The sequence below is a fragment of the Haliaeetus albicilla genome, chromosome 25 (assembly GCF_947461875.1).
Source record: "Haliaeetus albicilla chromosome 25, bHalAlb1.1, whole genome shotgun sequence".
Classification (NCBI taxonomy): Eukaryota; Metazoa; Chordata; class Aves; order Accipitriformes; family Accipitridae; genus Haliaeetus; species Haliaeetus albicilla.
Genome location: NC_091507.1, coordinates 21,742,988 through 21,763,748, shown reverse-complemented (window position 1 = coordinate 21,763,748; position 20,761 = coordinate 21,742,988). Strand labels below are relative to the sequence as shown.

Here is a 20,761-nt window from a genome sequence, read left to right as displayed (position 1 = left end):
TCGTATGTCAGGTTGCTCTGCCCTAAACTCTTTTCAGCAGCGAGGTCCTGATAAGGAAAAGCAGTTGAGCAGCATTTGAAGGTATATGTGTGCGTAATTGTCCCAGCAGGAAAATACTGGAGAAAAAGATAATCAATGAACAGCAATCTTTAACAACACATGGTGGGACAGAGTCATCTCCACCCAAGATAACCACAGATGACTGTGCTAGAAACTGAAAACTAATAGGCAGTGTCAAGGCCGGATGGCTCTATTTGTCCTTGACAGTCGGTGGTGGTCTGTGAACTTCCCGAAGGTCATAGTCCGTGCTTCTGCTTTTAGGACATGTCCTGTAAGCCATTTGTTGTTCTTTTGTTTCATATGTCCTATTTATAGAAATTAAGTAGAACAAAGCAAGTAACCAATGGGGATACAGCAAATAATGTATAACTGTACCTAAAAATAGATATTCTAGAGAGAGCAGAACACCTCGTGAGCAACAGAAATAATCATTATCATGGCTGAAAAATGTTTTTAATGAGAAAGGATAATGCTTTGGTCCTGAGAGCCTGGGTAGCATAAAAAATAATAGATCAAAATTGCTCTTAACTTACATTTGTGTTGTGAACATTTATATAGCTAAAATTAACTCCCTTGACTTAACGTTGCTGCATTTGGATGTGTTGTAAAGGTTATGTTTGCAAACTTGTGACATTTGTGTAATAGTTGCATTTTGTTGTTGTTGTTTAAATGGATCCAGAGCACGTTATTTTCTGATGTAGTTTGATTTCAAGAGCTACACAGCGGTAGCACCATATTGCCTGTAAGCTGCTAGACTGAAGTAATATTCACCACAAATTAACACAAGGATACTATTTGAGCTCTTCTAATTACATGTGGGTTTGGAGGGAAATGGTGGTTTCTCTTATCAGATGAATCTGAGCTCATATATTTCTCTTGTTTTTCTGGTGAGATTAGATGCAAAGGCACTGGAAGTAGGTAACGGCACACTAATTTTCACAAATCACTGTTGCTCCCATGATCAGTGTTGTTAAAACAGTTTACAACTGATTTCTGTGCAAGTGTCAGATTTGAGGGCTGGAAAAAATATCCTTGTTACTTTACCACGGTAATTTTTGGCTGTTTTTCTTCTTTTTGAACTGTGAATCAAAGATGACTTTTCAGCAATGTGTCCCTGCCACCCCCAACTGTTAACTTCATGCAGTTGCTAGTGCTCAACAAGTCCTTTGTCCAGCCTGTCTTTATGAAAATATACTTGCTTAAGACATGAAACATTAACATTGCCTTTTAAAAAAAATTACATTTTGCTTATAAAAATGTATGTGAAGCGTATTAAAAAGCATTGCGTTTGTGAATTCTACCGAGTGATGCAAATGCCAGAAAAGGTACAGATAATGACATCTAGCTCAGCAGCAGCCATACTGCAACATAGGTGTTCAGCTCTGCTTTACCTTTTGTAGATAATCTGAGAAGTTGAACAGGAAATCCCATTTTGAACACTTTCCCCATTTCTTTTAATGTCCTTCCCACTTCTTTTAGACTCTCCTGGAAGCAGAGCAGCCAGCTGAGCGGGGAGAGGTTGCATGAGTAGGTTCAAACTAGTAAGAAGCTTGAGTTCAGCTCAAGATGGAGATTTGCCTACTTTTAATTCTGAATTAACATTTTTTTCCTAAATTAGTTCATTTATTTCTCTGAGTTGTTTATATTTACATACAGTTGACATTTATCAAAAGAAAGATGCACTGCCATCTGGTGTCAAAACTGTGTTTGCATGAGCAAAGATGTTTGTACAGAAAAAAAATTTAATGGGTGTAACAAGTTCCTTCCTATAAAACATCCTAAGCTCTGAAGAAGAGACTAGACTGTTCAGAATAAACAGTGTCCACACTGATGAGCCCTGTACCAGAAAAAAACGAAGAAACACAGTAGTTTCCTTACTGGGAAATTGCAGGCTCAGTAAAGGGACTTGCATGTTAACACGCCTGCTGCTTGTTTCTTTTGTAGGTGGAAGAGGGGGAGATGGATGCCCTGTTATCACCTTTCCAGACTATCCAGCTTTCAGCGAGATCCCCGAGAAGGAGTTCCAGAATGTCCTGACCTACCTGACGAGCATCCCAAGGTGAGCACCTGTCTAGGAGAAAATACCTTTTTATCTGCTAAGTGATTTTTTTCACATTCAGTCACGTATGTGATGATGTAAAGGTCAGGCTTGGTATTTAATTAAAGGAAAGGAAAATGCAGCTTATGGTGCAGTGTCAGTAAGTGTTGATCAGTGACAGCTGCCCAGTGTAGTTTTTAGATAAATTATATACTGCTGTTTATATTTCATCAGAAAATTACTTCCTGGTATGTATGGATACAGATTCTGTGGTGGACGTTGTCCTCTAGTTTCTTATCTTTGCTGTGTCTTAGAGTGCAATGTTCTGTGTTTTAATTGAAAACATGTATCATTTTGGCAAAGCATGCTAATTCCTGGATGCTACTCAAGATGTTACTCAGTGTGAGGGAATACTCCATAGTTACATACAGAGGTTTGGGACAAGAAAGAAGGTGATGGGGAGTAGCCAGCATGGATTAAACAACAGCAATTGTGTTTGACCAACGTATTTCTTTGATGAAATTACTGGATGCCTGAATGAAGGGAAGCTGTACATCTCTCTTACCTCACCTTAAGCAAGACTTTCAACAGAGTCTCCCACAGCATCCTTGTACCTACTTGGAGTAGCTATGTTTTGGTAGGTGGGCTGCTGGGTGTGTGAGAAATTGCTTGGATCATCCAGCTTAAAGAGTGGTGGTTAACGGCTCATGCTCTACCTGGAGACAAAGTTCCTCAGGGAACCATACGTATCCATGCTGCCTGACATCCTTGGCAAGGATCTGGAGGAGGAGATGGAGTGCACCCTCATCAAGCTGGTGGATGAGAAACTGGTGGACCACTAAGTACAGCTGAGGGAAGGACTGCCATTCAGAGGAGCCTAGGCAGGCAGGAGGTATGGGCTGACAGGAGCCTCATGAAATCCAGCAACAACGAATTCCAAGTCCTGCAGTTGGGATGGATTAACCTCCTGCAAGAGTGCAGGCTGGGATCTAACTGGCTGCGAGGCTGCTCTTCTGGAAAGGACCTGGAGGGCAGCAGGCTAGATGTGAGCCAGCAGGACGCCCTGGCAGCAGGGAAGGCTGGTGGCACCAGGGCTGCACCAGCAGGAGCATGGTCAGGAGTGGGTGACAGTGGGGGATCTACTGGCTGTCTTTCTCCAGACTCCACCTGCAGTGTTGGGCCCAGCTCTGAGCTGCCATAGGGTGGGGGTTCACAAACTGGAGTGAGTCCAGTGGGGCTGGAGCTGATGTGCAGGGAGAGGCTATGGGAGCAGGGCTTGCTCAGCTGGGGGAAGGAAAGCTGTGGGGGCCCAACAGCCACCATTTCCACCAACGGGGGGGCTGTGGGGAGATGGCAACAGGTTTCTCACAGAGGTGGGCAGTAGGGAAAGGCAGGCCCAGGGCGGGAGTGGGAACAGAGAGGTTCTGACCTGGATGTAAGGGAAAAAAATGGTTGCTGGGAGAATAATGAAGGACTGAGACAGGCTGCCAAGAGAAGCTATGGAGTCTCTGTCCTTGGAGGTTCTCAAGACCTAGCTGTACAAAGCTCTGAACAAGCTGGTATGAATTTAGAGTTGACCATACTTTGAGCAGGAGGTTGGACTCGAGACCTCCTGAGATCCCTTCAAATCTGAATCATTGTATGAATCAAGAAATCTCCTTTGTCTTTCCCAAATTGGGCTATATGGCTCTCCCAAATTAAAAACTCTTGGAAACACAGGTTGTGTAGCACTGATTAAGTGTTGTTCTCGAGCTGTATTTAGCGTTCTTTTCGCTGACAGCATTCAGTGCAACTCAGCATGGACCGTGCTGAATTCACAATTGGAACTAGTCATGGCAGATGTCCTTCATGCACGTGTGTGCTTTTGTTTACTGTACATGCATGAAGAGAAATAGTAGTGTTCTTGTAAAGGACTTTCCTTTTAATTGTTTTGTAGGACCTGCTCCTGGTGAGGGAATACTGGTTATATGCAGCCCAGTACTGTGAGATGCCCTCCTGGTTGTACTTGTTAATCCCTAGTTTATCAGGGAATGAAGCTGTGAAGCTAACAGCCAATTTTTGTATTTTCTTCGTTTATCTTTGTGTTGGTTAAACTGCATGGCGCTAAGCCTCCCTTGATGGTATCTTTCTTGGATACTGTTATAAGAAATAATTATGTACTAAATTCACATCTGCTCCTCCTTTTGAAAGTCCTTGGTGGTGCGCTTCATGGTGGCCCATTGAACTTCTGCACAGAGTGGGGTTTATGTGAGAAATTCTGATCAGAACAAACAGCATCTGGTGCAGTGGGGGAGCACTGAGTGCATCCCAGAGCATCAGTTTGGCAGGAACACATTTTTACTAATTAAAAGTCTGGGAGCAGATTTTCTGGAGGTTTTTCTGTTAGTTTCCTCTACCGGACAAGAATTTTTCTATGCGTATTGAGCCAGAAGTGGCTGTTCCTTAAGTCTGGCTGTTCTTGTAGGATTTTGTTGTTTCTTTAATTTATAATTCTTTAGAAAGACATCACTGTTCTGTGTAAATGAAGGAGATGGCGCAGCTGGCTAGACATGAAGAGTAAGGTATTAACTACTGTGAATATAACAATGGTTTAGGTATTAGGGTGATGACACTTCAATTTCATCCTTGTAAGAATAATGCCACTGTTAAGATACTGATAAACCTGGGACCTTTTTGTGCCTGAGAAAACTATAATCTCAAAGGGCTGAAGACATCCCTGACATCTTCACTAGAGGTTTTATAAGCTTACTGTGTAAAATCGTGTTTATAAGCCCTTGTGCAGGTTTATAGGAATAAAAAAAACTACAGAAATGCCGCTAGCTGAATGTCAGCATATATCCCCTTATAAAATATGTTTTGTTAATGATAAGTTATTGACGGTGTATACCCCAAAGAGGGGCAGTATTGTAATTTTCCTTGAATAGTGATATTTCTAGTGCTGTTAAAGGTGTTATAAGGTAGGATTTTTGCCATTATCTTAGTTTTCAAGGGCTAAAATTTCAAATACTCTTTTGGATGCTTTTGAAACTGCTTTTGAGGGAAGTGGGGGCAGTTAGTTAATCATTTATTTATTTTGTAAGTTTCTTCAAGAGGCATAAGGAGTACAGATCTACAGAAAGGATAGAAATGCAGCCTACAGCTTTTATGCATGGACTACTCTCCAGATTACTGTCATTTAGCTTATGAAATACTTAACTCTTGTCTTTCGGCTGTTCTCACTGACTGAGGGGAAATGGACTTTTCTATGAAAAGCCTTGTAGAGCATGAACATGTGTGGAGCCGCAACAGTTCCTCAGAAAACTACTTGTGCTACTTGGCCCTGTACAAGATTCCTGATCACAGCAAGAGGTTGGCAGCAATAACTCAAAACTCATTGTTTGAGTGCCTGCAGTCACATGCTAAGGGAAATGATATTTCATGGGAATGACAGTGAGGAGCTACTAAGAGCCTCACAAGAAAGGACCTTCCTGTGCTCTGTAGTAAGAGTTCAGCCAATAAAATATTTACTGGTGTAATAAATCTTAGCAGTGGCATCAGGTTTTCAAGATTTGTTCCCAAGTGAAAGAAGAAGTCTTGGTAATAAGATTACCTTAGGACTTTGTTGAAAGAGGGAAAAATGGAACCTCTTAACCTGCCTTTGTTATCCTCTCTAATTTTATAGGCAAATGTGACCTTGTCCCCTCTTACTGCATTCTTGCTCTATACTATCTAAACACTGTGTTTCCCAAGCTTTTTCTGTGTAAACTTTCTCTTGTCATGATTAAAGTTCACTATGAAAAAGACAAGTTAAATGTCTCATGGGGCACCTTGCATTTAGGAATGGAACTATTACAGGTTGCACGTTACCAACTTAGATGACCATGGAGTAGAATAGTGCAAATAGTAGAGCTATCAGCCTGCGCTCAGATATGTAAATGCCTGATACATCAGGATGTTAAGAAAGGATGCAGTGGAAAGGAAATGCCTCATCTCAGTTTAATATACTCAGTTAACCCTGGTACAACTGTATATCATTAAGCCATGAGCTGAACCATCTTCCTCAAGTGGGTGTTGTTAATGTTGCAAGGTAAATTCATGTTCTATAGACAGCTGGATAAAATAAAATGTCTAATGTATGGTTTGTGATAATATAAAAATATTCAGTGTGGGTTGTTGACATAATGTGTGACAACAGTCGTGTACTGTGTGTACTTAAAGATCACTGCTTTATCAGGAAAAAATGATGGATTAAGGATGAGTACTATAGGCTATGGAAGATTACAGCTAATCCTTTTATAACTGCCATTTTGGTAATGAGATGTATGTTGTAAAGGTATATGTATAATACTTCAGAAACAGGTTTTCCCTTTTAGCAGCTAGTATTTTTTTATTACTATTGAAGTACAAGATAAATTTTTATTAAAAGGTGAGGATTGTCTTAGGAAGATTTTTCTTAGGTCTAGTGATTTTTCGTTTTATACATATAGTACCCAAGATGAAAGAAGGAGACTCCATGGCAGTATGTAATGTACTTAAGGCAATACCTTCTAGGAAGAGTATGTTAACTAAAATGTTGAATTAGTACAAATACTTTGCATCTAAGTATTGATCCACAGGAATTAATAGTTCTTATTGATGGAGTTGCTGAAGAAAGTCATATCTGAAGATAAGTGTCTGTAAGAGGTGAGCTCTTTAAATTCCACTGGGTTTCAGCAGAGGACAGTGAGCCAAGCCTTGCATCTATTTAAGATGCTTTGAGGACATTTTATAATGCCCATGTAGCTGGTCTGATTCTGTTTCTGCAGAGAAGAATGTTTCCTATTACTTCAGCGGGTGAGTCCTTTGGGGATTGCTGCTGAGTTTGATAGGAAGAGGAGATCATGCGGAACAAGGTTGTCTCACCTTTTAGCTGAGTAAAAACCAGATGACCTCCACACACAGTATCCGTCATTCTTAACTGCAAAGTGGCAGAGGCACCTGTGGGATGTACCTTTTACATCCCACATATACCAAGGTTGGAGGAAGAATATTCCATTCAGGTTTGCAATAGGCTCCTGAAATAGCTGCCAACTGTACCCTTAAGAAGTCATCTCAGGGCATGCAGTATTCTCTTCTTTTTTTCCTCTGTTTTGAAACTATTTTTTCCTCTTTCTATTTATCCTAGTGAACAGACTTTTAAGATTTGCAATGTACCCTGAAGGCAAGTGTTATTCATACTTCTATCCATCACAGCTGTCACTCTAAAGATTTTATTAACTTAAGTGTGTACACATTCTTGGAATATGAATTTACCAAATGTGGGGTGTAGCATGAGAACTTGGTCCAAAAGAAATTAATAGATAATTGCAATGGTTAAAAAAAATAAAATGACAGGATTTTTCAACATATGGTTTTGCTTCTGGTTAATTAGCAGTTTCTGCTGCAATCAGAAAACAATATGCTGTATGAGAGAACAAAAGGATATAGTTCTAATGCTTTTCTTTGTTGCTTATATAGGTTCATCTTTGAACAAAGAAAGCAAGCTAAAATTTTTGTGGTCATAAGAGATTCGAAAATTAATATTTCAAAACTGTAAAACTGAGTCTTTAAACACAAAGTTCCTTTCAAGAGAAATATGAAATAGCGCAGCTTAGAAAATTCAGAACAGGTTTTGATGGCCAGTTTGAGTCCCACACTGCTGATTACATACAACACACAGGCCTTTTTTACTTGTATTCGGACAGAGCCTCGTACAGCCTCTCTTTGTAACGCCCTTCTGTCCTACTGCATGATCTTGAGCATATCTTAGGTTCACTTGGCGTGTTCGGCAATTTCCTGTTTTGAAAGCTGTCCCCATCGGTTTCCTGCCTGGGAGAACGTCCCCTTCTTTGAGATCCCGATGGTTTACAAATGCTTGAACACCATGTGGCCTTCTAAGAAAAACTGTTGTTTGTGGTACCGTCTGCTGTTGGAAACTAGGGAGCTGTCCTGTCCGAGTAACAAAACAGAATGAGATGACCTCCGAAAGCGTCGATGTCCGACAGTAAGTGAAAGCTCAGTTATTAGGGTTTGCTAAGCTTCACGTAGGCCCTTGTTAACTACACCAGCTCCCCATTGTTTGGGATAACACTGGAAAACTGAAAAAGAAATGTCTGTGTGAAGCCTTCCAGCAGGTTCAGATCTGAGAAGATTTCACTAGTGTGGGCACAGCAAAGTGTCACTGGGTGGATTTCGGTAGGGACCAGAAGAACGTGCCGCAGCACGGCACAGGTGTTGCTGGAGCTAACAAACCTTCTCAGCACGAGGGGCACAGGGCTCGCAGAGCTCGGGTCTGGCCAGTCTCCTCGGCATAGATCCACCCCTGCGCTCTGGAAGCAGGGGGAGCGGTGAGGGGTAATGCTGTGTTTTGGGCTGAGAAGTCCCTCGGGGTTCAGGCTGACCCTGTGAAGAGCCAGTGTGGGAGGGTAACTGCATGCGTTTCCTTATTTATCTGCAAACTAAACAGGCAGCCCACCACTAGCTAAGAGTTAACCACTTTTGTTTTATAGACTGCCAGGGATGAACATCACCACATAATGGGTAAGAAGTGCCAAAAAACAGACACCCTGACAGTTCGCACTGACATGCGGAGCAACAGCTTTGCAGCTTCAGAGTTTATTTCTGTCAGCTGTGCTTCATTTCCATGCTCTCCTCTTTGTCTGATTACAATCCAGGCTGAAGATGTGGAACCTGTATCCTGCTGTTACCTTGGCAGCCCCTCAAATTTGTCAGTGAGAACATCCCGGGACTTCCAGCAAAATCTGTCATGCTGTGTGCACCCTTCCTTTCTCAGAGCACAGCTGCCAAACAGTTGTAAATGCCATATGTTCCTATAAGCAGAAAGGAAATGTAAAGGCTTAGGTTTGAAGTAAGAGCATTGCATCTTAAAGTTAAGTGGTAGTCTGAAGCTTTTGTATCAGATGCATAGTTGGACAAGACTAGGTCAAAGCTCAACAAGTTACTTAGAGTCTGAATTTTTACTGGGTTTGGAACAATTTACACTTGCTTTGATGTCCACCTTGTGAATGTCTTAAACTTGTTTTAAAGCTCAGCCCTGTACAGGCAACATGTTTCTAGTCTTTAAATCCCACTTACGCCATCAGGGCTCAGAGGATTTGAATAGTGCGCATGACACCCATTGTCCAGTGGTGAATTTAATCTGCTAACAAGACAAAGTAAATTAAGCACTGTAAAATTGTCAAAGTTAATTACTAAAATGCTGGACCTCACCCAGGAGTTTTCATTAGTCCAGTCTTAAGTTCAGAGAATTTAACACCCTATTTAAGTGTAAACTCACCTTTCTAAAACAAAACAAGCAGCATTCCAGAGAAGTTTGTGCCAGTACTTTGTGCAGTGGCATTAATGGTTGTTGCAGTGTACTGGAAATATGTATAATTCCAATATCATAGTTCTGAATAGGTGTAAAAATGCTGTTATGGAGTTGGACTTAATAGTTCTAAAGTGAGGATCGCGTAGGCTTTCTGTTGCTCATATTTACTTAAGCTTAACCAACATGGAGCCCTTTTGCCTATGTTGACCTATTTATCCTTAATTGTCCCTCAAGGATAATGTGGCCTACTTCAGCCATCTGTAGTTAAGTCTAAATGAGTCCTCAAAGTTGTTGTCTTTCTTCAAACAGTCCTTCCAAAAGCAGCTCTGTGTGACCTGGAGAAATTACACTGTTTTTTCCATTTAGAAAATAAAAACTCTTCCTTAAAAGCCCTTACTTTAGTTAAGTTCACACACTGGAAGAGGATCTGTTAAGCAATGATTTGGTTTTTAATGATTATCTCTTTTATCTGCAGAAACGCATCAAAACCATTCTGGTTTTATTCTGTGGGGTTCCTTGGTGGGATAAAGCTTGCTAAGTTACCATAAAAAAAGGCTGATGGGTACCACAGAGAGGAAATCAGTGCATGTGGTACAAGCAGATGTCCAGGCTCAGGCAGATGATGATGCCTGAACATTTTAGTTCTTATTTTTAACACTGGCTACATTCCCTCAGCTTCCCCTCAACAGCATAAGCTTTTTGGAGCAGAAAGAATGTCAGCATATATGATGGAACATAGCCAGCATTACTGTACTCCAATCAGTCGTGTTTATTTTAAGGAAGAATTGGCTTGAAAGTGGGAGAAAGAGGGCTGATTTGAGGACCTAGAGCAGTATAGGAGATCCAGAGGAGCTATAGGGACCAATCAAGGAAGATACTGATGCCCATATCTCTGAAGCTGAGTGGGGAGGGAAAAGAGAAATGTGACTGACTGTGTATGCTATATAAATTGGCATAAATACCTTAAAATAAATAAGGAGTGTACCAGTGCTGCGTGTTTGGCTGAGGATCACAAGCAGTGCTTGAGACAAAAGTGCCTCAAGTAAACACATTTACATTCATATCTCACAATTTCAAGGGACCTAATGCTGTGCAGTATAAAGGCCTTTGGTTGCCTTTGGGACCAAGGCTGGATAGCAGCTCTCCTGGTTGTCAGTGAGTTGTCACTCGCCTCATTGACAGTACATCTCCGATGGTAGCCCATCTTCTGCGCAGGTTCTTGCTTTGCAGGCAGATGCAGCGAGCTGTCACTTCACAGTCCTGCGGTGACTGAAGGATTTTCACATTGGGGTAGGGCTGCATGTAACCACACGTGGCTTTCTGGGCTACAGTTGTCGTGAAGTTTGGATGAGACTTCCAAAGTTTTAAATTATTAACAGCCCCTTAGACAAAGCTCTTTGCAGTTGCTTTCATTATTTTGTCTCCTGTTTATCTGGTCTTTAAAAATGTCTTGTCACTGACACAACATCATGTGTAATTATCTTGCCTAGGCTTATAAAGTTTCAAAAGGTATTTTTGTGGTGTCGCTCTTCCAGCTGTATGATTCTGCTTGTCTCTTCTGCCTCATAAGCAAATTATAACCATTTGTCTTTTTATTTATGCCACCTCACAACCCAACATTCATCTAAATTCTTCTTTGCCCTCTTGCTGTAAGATCCTAAAATACAATTTTTTGTATCTGATGATTCCCCAATCCTGAGGAAATCGAAATACACTATGAGTGTTTTCAGACACACCTGGGGTGTGAACTAGTAACAGCTGAGACCAAAAGTAAGCACAATAGGAAGGGGAAGAGAGAAGGTTTTCATTAGTGGTACACTGGATAAGATTTAGTCAGAGTTAACTGGAATGTGGAGAAGGAAAAAAAAAAGTGCATAGTGGAGGGAGGGAAATGCATCAAGTTTCTTATCTGAACCTTGTCTACTGCTCAAACTTAACAGGTTCTGCTCCAACACAAAGGCTCAGATTTTCTTCATTCCCTGTGCAGCTTCATCTGTTTCTCTAAAGGGAAGGCAGTAACTATCAAAACCAAAGTAAAGGGAGGGTCCAAATGCTGTGTTTTGAATGTGCATTTAAGAATCCACTTATTCACAGAATTCCAGTGTAGAATGAAATAGATGGTAAAATCGTATGCACATTGCTGTAGTCATAGTGATTTAGTTGTTTTTGGGGGGGGAGAGGGAGCAGTCTTTATTTTCAAAATCAGATTTTAAACATAAGAAATGATGAGAAATGGTGCCTCCTTGCTTACAGGTTATGTTCCTGCTGTGGAGTGTCACAACAGCAGCTGTGTTGGGTGAAATGTAGCTGTTACTGCCAGGAGCTTTATATGTAAGAAATTTAACTTGGCATTCAGTGATTTTGGACAGACCACTAGAGGCTGCACTTGTATAGCAGCAATTCTGACTGACTTATTTTAAATTTCTTTTGCTGGAATTCCTTTTGTTTCCTATATTTCTTAATGAACAATGGTCAGCCTTAGTTTGAGTTGGGTAGGGTTTTCCTTCTGCAGTTAAAGGTCATTGAATGGACTATGAGAGGGCCCAATAATCAAATGTAACAAATTCTTCTAGATCAGTAGCCTTTTGTTGAAGCACAGTACAGGCATTCACTAGTTAAACACGGTAAGGAGTAGATGGCAAGTTTTGTCCCTGATTCCAGAGATCTGGATACGGAGAGATAGGTGCAGTACAGTGACTTCCACACCACCAAGTAGCAGCTTTAAATTCAGGACCTTGGGAAGCTTGAGGTGAGCCTGGTCCTTGGGTGTACGCTCTATGGATGGTTTTCCAAGGATTTTCCAAGGAGACTGGAAGCAGTGGTCATGTCCTCCTAGCTTCGCTTCCTGCACTAGCTGACTTTTTCAGTGTTTTCAGCTGAAGAGATATAGGTTACAAAAAGTAAAGACAAAACTATATTATTACTAATTCTATCTGAAATTATGCAGTTGTTAATCACTGCATTCCCATTTTTGTCCCATATGCAGTGCCATGTGCCAGAAATAGAGCACACTCATAATTTCTGTTTTTTCTCATAAATGTTGCTGGAATAAGAACAGATATCTGATAGGCCGGTTACACACCTCAACTGAAAGTGAATCTTGCAGGAATCCAAACTGAGATGTCAGGCCCACAGTTTGAATCGGAGCCGAAATGTCGGTCCGGTTTGCTTTGGGGGCTCAGGAGGTCTGCTAGGTAGCCAAAGAGCTTCACCTGGGTGTTCGTAAATGTTATGTTCATAAATGTTACCCTTGTTAGGAACAATTCTGTTCTCAGATGTGTGCAATATTCTTTGACCTCAGTTAGTCATACGTATACATCTGTGGCAGAACTTGGCACCAAACAGCTATTTTCTGTCTAACCAATTAAATGTCATGACAACATCATGCAATCCTATATACAGCCATCTTTTGGGAATATGTTTTCATTCTATTTGTTTTCTTGGCGGATTGTTTCTTTGCCACTGATATCTCAATACCAATGCAAACGTCAAATTTTCTGTCATAAAAATAGAAAATATAATTTTAAAGTTTGCTAATTTAGAGCAAATGTAGTTAGTGGGAAGGTATTACTGTCCAGCTTTCAGAACACTTCTGGTTTGTCTTAAGTGTAATCACTTTGATTTGTGCATTTACATTGCAAATTTGGAATATTATTTGTTACATTGCTGTTATAAAGGATTATAACATTTTTTTTTTTATTTTCCAGGCTTTTTTTTTTTTCAGTTGAATGCTTTTAAATACTGTTTTAAGTGCAGGTTCCTAAAAAAAAACACATAAGTGAGATCTGAAATAGCAGCAGCATTACAAAGCAGTGTTCAGTTTCAGTACCATGTTAAAACCTACAGGCTCACTTAGCAATTGAAACTGGAAAGTTCATTGTCTAATGTAGAGCTCAAATAACGTCTGGTTTATAGTTCTTTTTCAGTTCCTGCTATCTCTAAATTCGTTTAATCAAGGCACTTTCTACTGTGAGGCTGGGTATTAGGGGCTATAAAAGCCTGTGATATCTGAAGCTTTCAAACTGGAGCTTTGTGGAGTGTGATATATCCTCTTACTTCCATCATTTACTCAAGAAAGCACAAGACCGCTTTCCTCTCCTTGGAGACTGTGGTTTCTAACATTAAGAAGTCCTTAATCTTAGTCTCACTTTGGATAGTGAGAAAGAAGCTGTCATAAGATCAAAATACTTAAAGACCAATCAAGTACAAAACTACTTTAAAATTAATAAGTAGAACACCTTTTAAAATGAGTGGAACATGACAAATATGATAATTTTTTTGTTTCTTTATTAATATACCCAGCTGGTGGATTTGTTTTGGAATTAAGTGAATAAATTCGCCAGTTTTGAAACAAAGTAGGCTTTAGGATAACGCAATCAAGAACTGTAAGAAAATGAAACTGCTGCAGATCTAATCACTGTTTAAATTTTGTTTAATGTTATGGTTTAACTTTTGTTTCTTTGTCAAATTCATAAACCATTAAATTCTTCTGCTCTAGGAAGAACTGCATCCTCTAGGACTTACCTAGTGATCAAATAGAAGGAGTCTTGGTTATCCTACATAAGAGACACAAGGAGGGGAGTTGTGGGGCAAGGCTATGCCAGGTGAATTGTTCCTGCCCTTTTCCTTGTTGGGACACCAGCATAAAACTGGTAAAGTGAAATGTCACCATAGGGCTTAGCTGAATTATTTTCTTTCAGAGTTGATGTACTGGAGATTTCTATCTTGATTTGTTAATACCATTAATACCATGTTCTTCACCGTATTATCTGGCTGTCTTCTAGAGCATATAAAGGACACTAAGAAGGTGGCTATTCTCTGCTTTCATTCATTGCCAGGGCATTAGTGGTTTCATTTTTTAATGTGTGAAACACTTATGATTAAGGAGGAGTTCTTGTCTCCCCCTCACCCCCAGGAAGTCACTCCTAGCAGCAGCAGAAAAGATGGAGAAGCGGTCTTTGAAGTGGCTGAGGTTTGATCAGTTGAAATGCCTCTGAAAATGTAGGATGCAAAGTTTTTCTTGGGAAACAATAGCCTTGCTAGTTAGTGTCTGGTTTCCAATAGCGTGTTCCTAAGCAAAGTAACAGAGAATGCTGTTCTTGATTACCCTAGCTCATTTGCTTGATGACTGAATATAGGATGACTTCTGACTTCAAAGAGTGATAGCTGCTGGAAGCATTTTTATCACTGGGCCATGATGGGAATGCTTGCTGTTCAAAGTGTTCATTACCCCTGTGCTCAGGTACTGGACCATCTCCTTGTATATGCTGAACCTATTTGAGCTCTAGGTTGTCTTTTCCTGCACTGGATACAATTCTACTTTTGAGGTTGGGGGGGTGGGGTGGGGTTTGGTTTTTTTTATTTTTTTTATTTTTTTATTTTTATTTGAAAAAGAGCTGGTCCACACAACCCTTGTGGCATGCCCAAGTATAAATCTAACTGCTGTATGGACAGATGGGCAATACCATTCCTAAGATGATCTGTCACCGTGTTTTGTATGTTTTCCCTTTTGTGATACAGTAGTATGGCCAATGATGGGTGGATGGGCCAATTCCGTAGTCCTTCTTACATAGGCCTATATCTTGTATGCCAGAAAAGATCAGGATTTGAGAGCAGCCTGAGAGCCCGCATCTCTTCAAGCAGTGTGTGCCTATCACTGATGCTCATTGATGGTCAATGATGAGCTACAGAGGGTGAGTAAGCTTTAAGAACGGGTGGTACCAGGGATTTAAAGACAGCTTCAGCTGCTTATAATGCAGATTGCTGCAGACACTGCCTTGGTGCTCTACTCAATGCGGTAATTCTTCACTGAATTTTACTGAAGGCCTACTGTCAAAACAGCTGTTCAGCCATCGAGAGCAAGAATTTCTAGCCAGTATGTATGTATAGCCACACGTAGTCAAGGTAGGGAACAATCCTGAGTGTAATGTAAGCCAACTGTTTAATAATAAGGCTTTAAGACTGAAATCCACTTTTATTAAACTGGAATTATTTAACCTAAAATGCTGCACAGAATTTCAAGCATGCAAAAGTTTGATATTCTCAAGTCTCTGCGATGAACCTAAAGATTTCCTTTGTTTTCTTTGTAGTAGAGAGCAATGTATACAAGCAGTTTTCCTATGGCAGCATAGAAGCAATAGGAACTTATTTGTGTAGCAATTGTCACCACCCATACCTTGGAGAATGCAAGGATCTTTCAGATGATGACTATGTAATTGCTTCCACACATCCCAGAGGGAAGTTTCTTTCTGCAGTCCCATGTACTATAAGCTTTCCCGCCCTTTCCCCCAGGTGCATGAGCTCATAAGTCTTGCAAACAAGACAAAGAGGGATATGTCCCCATAATCCAAAGCTGAGGAGTCACTAAGTGGAAAATTCGGTTCCTGCTCTACAGCCTACATGGAGAACTCGGTGCTTGTTGTGCAGGTACTTCAGCCTCACTGTCACCTTCTCCAAATGGTGTTACTCTGGCTCCCCAAGACGGAGGGAGGGGACTGAGCAGAAAGTCTACCCTCTGCTGCATTTTCTCCTCTCCTCTGTGGCCTCTGCTCCCCTTTCCCTGTTCTCTACCTTTCTGACCTGGCCTTTGTGTGTTTGCCGGACATATTTCCTGCAGAGCAGGGATGGTTTCTGTGCCTTTCTAAAAATGTTCTGTTCTTTGTGTTGGTGAATAAACAGAAGAACAGAGCTTATCCCATGATCGTTGCGGGGGGGGGGGCAGGAGGGAAACAAAGGAAGGAAATACTAAATTTGAATTACAAGCTTATATAAATTATGTTTTCAGAAAGTACACCGGATACAAGTTAATGCATTAAAGAAAACAGAGGTTGTAAAGGAAATGTCAAGAAGCCTTAATAGGCAGGTGCTTCTGCTAAGGCTGTCTGCTGTTTCTCACCATAAGGGTTGTTTTCCAGTGATTTACAACTCTGCCAAATTTTCTTTTGTTCATGATGTCTCACCTGAGTTTTTGGTTTGAAGTTCGGCCAAAATAGCTGAGTTGTTCCTAAGAAGCCAGGGAACAAACCCACTGTGCTTTTCAAACATTGAAACAGCCTTTTGTTGTAGAAGCTCAAGTGTCTCCATCCTTTGGTCAAGGACTCGGACTTGACACTTAGAAGAATGACGGCCTTTGTGTCAAGCAAATACCTTGAGAAAAATCTGCCTAAGTCCCAGGTCACAGGTGCTCAGTAGCTACTCAAGTCAGTTGTCAAAAACGTCCTGCTTCATCCTGGGGCTGAGCAGGGGCTTCTCTATGGTTGCAGAACAAGCTGCTCTAGAGCCAGGTCTGCTACTAGGGCTGAGGGCAAGAAGACTGTTTCGTGGGAGGTGAGTGCTGCCTGTTGACAAGCAGGCAGAGCAGGCAAGCTGCCCGCCTCAACAGGCAGGACCACAGCCAAGGGAAGCGTCCACCCGAGGGAAGATATTGAAAGATCGAGTAGGACATAGGGTAAGGGAGACTCGGGTTGGGGGATGAGGGGACTGCGACATTCAGGAAGGGGTGGCGTGAGAACCAATTTGGTCATTTGTCCTGACAGTATAAAATAAAAAATAAATAAAAATAAATAAATAATAATAAAATTATTTATTATTTAATTTATTATTTGAAAAATTAAATAAATAATAAATAAATAGAATATAAATAAATAAAAAATAATAAAGCTCCAAGACTTTTTTGAGCTGTTCTTGGGACAAGGCAACAGGGAATGAGAATGGTTGAAGGGATGAATGGGAGAGACAAACGCAGGCAGTAGTGACAAGTTTATTGGAGAGTGATACGGAGGCGTGAGAAGAGCTGGGCTAAACTGATGAGTACAATGCAACTGGAGCAAGGCAGGGGGTAAAGCTCAATGAGCAGGACAGGCCGTGTCTGTCAGAGCATACTTCTGCTGAGACATAGAGCAGGAGCCAAAATGCTTTACTCTCAAGCAAGTGAGCGGGAGGTGGGGAGAGAGGAAATCAGTACTTGGATAGAATGTAATAAATATGTCTGAGGGAAAGAGGGACAGCTGGCACTCACAGGTAAATCAGGAGCCAAAGGAAAACTGAATACCTGCTTGTTACCAAAGCACCATTTGTCCTATGCCCTAAAAGAAAGGGGGGGGTCTTGCAGACTGTCTTTTAACTACGTACGCAGGTGTGTGTGGCAGCAAAGAGAGGTCAGTAGAGCAAGGGTGCGCTGGCAAACGGACCCGTTTCCAATATTTACTTTTCTTGAATACATGACTTTGTTGTCTTCATAATGTTCTCAACTTTGTTGTACACAATGTCTGTTTGGTTTGTTGCTTCCTGCCTACAGCTTGCTGGAGCTGGATCCCAGACTTCACAGCCAGCCCTTTGCAACAAGACGCCGTTGTCAAGATAACAGATATTTTTCCCACTGTGATGGGTTCAGAACAGAGCATTTAATTTTTTTAAGCAATCTATGTTAATGGAGTGTTAGCAGTTTGAAGTCAGATGCTCAAGACTTTGCCACTGGGTCTCTTTTAGCTAGTAGTGGGGAATCCGGGCTTTTATGTCTGAGCCTAGAAGGGGGCTGCCTTCTGAATGATGCAACCACCCGACATATTTGATCCCTCAATTTGATCCAGTTGAAAAAGAAGGCTGGCAAAAGACTTCTTTTGGGCTATCTTTAGAGATGTGCTTTCCTTTGTCAACTCTTCCATTTAAGTAAGCCTTATCTTTTTTTCCTAGGAGAATGGTATTAAGCTCTGCTTATTGCCAGGTGTTGAGGCAGATGATTAACTGTGTGGAGCTGCCATCCAGCTCTTCTCCAGGATCCCAGCTGAGCTTGTCTCCCCTGTGCTCCTGGAGAGAAATCTGATTGATGCTCTGTCAGAGGCTTTAATTTTGTTCCTGTTATGCAGAAATGTCAATAGTTTCTTGAAATATGATGCAGATGTTGCATTTAGGTATGCTGTGGGATCTGAGATTATGCTTCCACTGAGGAAGTATGCAGAAATTTCAGGAGTCCCGGGGACTTCTACTGAGCAGAGGAAATAGCTCTTTAAGGGTCTTAATACTCTTCAAAATCCACCTGAACTGCTGTGGGAACAGCTGTAGCACCTTTTTGACTCCACTCATCCAAATTTAGGCTGTGTGACCCAAGGAGTTTGTTTTGTTACCTGATTATTGTGGAACATGGTTGCTATTAGCATTTTATTTTGTTCAGTCACTAAAGGTTAAAATGGTGGGAACATTAAATGGGGAACAGGAAGATGCTAAAATCAATCTGGATCTCTCTTCTTCTCTTGCCCTTCAAATAAAGAAAGAGAAGGAAGAGGGGAAGCTTTAGTAAATCATGGAAATTTACTGTAGTGCGAAGCATATGGCTAATATAAAGCCCTGTTTGTCTGCAAGGGTTATTCAGGCTTACAAGGCAAGTACTCGGATATTGTTTATCAGTGTTGTCCTAACCCAGAGGCAAGAGTCAAGTAACATGTGCCGAGTGTGGGCAGTGAGGGGTCGTTTCTAATATTCTCCTATGTTAAAATGACTGCTTGCTTCATTTGAAAGAAAGCAAGCGTTCCTTTGCATTTTTTATGATTATTCATGTTTCCCCCTAGATATTTCTGTCTGTAAATTTGAGAAATATTGCAGTTTGTAAAAGAGAGGGGATAGACTGTGAGTCATGTTTAAATTTGTAATTTTGAAGAATAGCTTAAGATGACACATCTGGGTACCTGTGTTCTTCATCTTCCTCAGCATCCTCTTATTATGCTAACAACGTAATCTTATAAAGCAAAGCTGGTGTTTTCATGATTCAGCAATCTTGAATAAGAGATCCTGACATTCTGTTGTGTTGATTTTTATACTGTCTTTTAAGGTATGACGGTAACAAATCGATGCATGGTATTTCTGAATGTCACAGCGTGCAGACAGTAGGCCTTGCGGCAAATTATTATCCAGACTGAAAATATAGCACATATATTAAAAATGACCAAATACATGAGAAAATAACAAATCCGAGCCCGTCTGCCTTGTATTTGCCTGTCGTTTCTATTTTGATTGCGATTGGCTGGCAAGGGCTGCTGCTGGCATTGCACAATTGGCTTAGATGGGGAATTACAAAACAGGAGCAGATCCCTTGATTGGGACGCGGTAGCACATGCAGCTGAGCACAGGCAAAAAAGAAAGGTCACCCATGCACAAGGAGTTGAGCGGAATCTCTCACAGATGTTTTCATTCCAGAGAAGCGCATCTGATCTCATTTTTCTCATCTATGACTTGGCATCTTTAAATGCCATAGGGATTTTTTGTTTTGGTGAATGTAAAAATGCACCTGGGAACAAGTTTGCAACCTGGAGGCACATGAGAATTTCAGATGCGCGGAGCAGTATCATGCAATGATCAGAAGGATATGCTTTTTTAAGGAGTTTTAAATATCAGTGAGGAGGGAGGCAACAGAAGGTTAAAAGCAGATGCAAAAGGAAAACAGCTTTGTTTTGATCCTGAAATTATACTGAAAGCAGCATGAAGGAGGGATTTTATCGGCACCAAAACAATGGAGAATCAAAGGGGGTTATTTTCTTCTGAAATAATGTAAAAACTATCTTTTGTGAAAAAGAAGAATTCATTATTTGAATATGGTTTGAAGCTCTGTGGAACATATTTGGGACTGCTGCATCTTTCCAATGGTGTATAGTATAGCATATTTTTCTTTAAGTTGTTCAGATGAAGAAGATTCTGCACAAAAAGGTCAGGCTACTTTTTTCTTTCTTTTTTTTTTTTTTAACTAGTTTTTAACTGCTTTTTTGAGTGAGAGAACCAGAGGAGTTTCATTTGTATTTTTAACTAAACTTTCTCTTTTTCTTCTTTCCTCCTCCAAACTTAGTTTACGAGATGCTGGAATTGGATTTATTCTTGTCATAGATCGCAGACAGGACAAATGGACCTCCGTGAAAGCTTCCATACTGCGGATAGCAGTGAGTACTGTTTTAAATTAACTCCTTAGAAAGATTTTTCTCTGTTGAACCTTCTTCTTATGAGTAGAAAAACAGCAAATATTTTATTTCTTCAAGAAAATGTTAGCTGATAGATGACACAAAAAGTATCCGGTAGTTCTTTTGTATCCCAGCTGACTGGGACCGAGTATCATGTGTCTATAACATGCTTTCAATGCAGTTTGCAGCTCAGGACATCTTCCTGATGTGAAGAGCACGTGTGTGTGCACGTGCGTGTGTGTGCATGCAAATGTGTGCGGCGTGCAGCTCTCCCAGTTAGGAACCAATATTTGTATGGACAGCCCATGTGTCCCATAGAGCTTTGGGTCCACCTTTCGCTATTCAAGTGAGCTTCCATTTTAGGAAGAGATGAGGATGAGGGTCCTGGTTTAGTTT

The 20,761-nt window shown here is 40.9% G+C and overlaps 1 protein-coding gene across 21 annotated transcripts in view; it reads left to right on the top strand.

Annotated features, from left to right (window-relative positions):
• The window catches only part of MCF2L (MCF.2 cell line derived transforming sequence like), a 158,879-nt gene that overhangs the window by 96,837 nt on the left and 41,281 nt on the right, over positions 1–20,761 (top strand). For 20 of the 21 annotated variants that reach the window (XR_011322121.1, XR_011322120.1, XR_011322122.1 and 17 more), the window contains 2 exons: positions 2,005–2,119; positions 20,257–20,347. Coding sequence is in view for 16 of the 21 variants with exons in the window: in XM_069770226.1 (XP_069626327.1) it covers positions 2,005–2,119; positions 20,257–20,347 (206 nt within the window). In the remaining 5 variants the exon portion in view is untranslated. Of the gene's footprint in view, positions 1–2,004; positions 2,120–19,504; positions 20,121–20,256; positions 20,348–20,761 lie in introns of those variants that run through there. The other variant, XM_069770242.1, reaches the window with a different exon arrangement.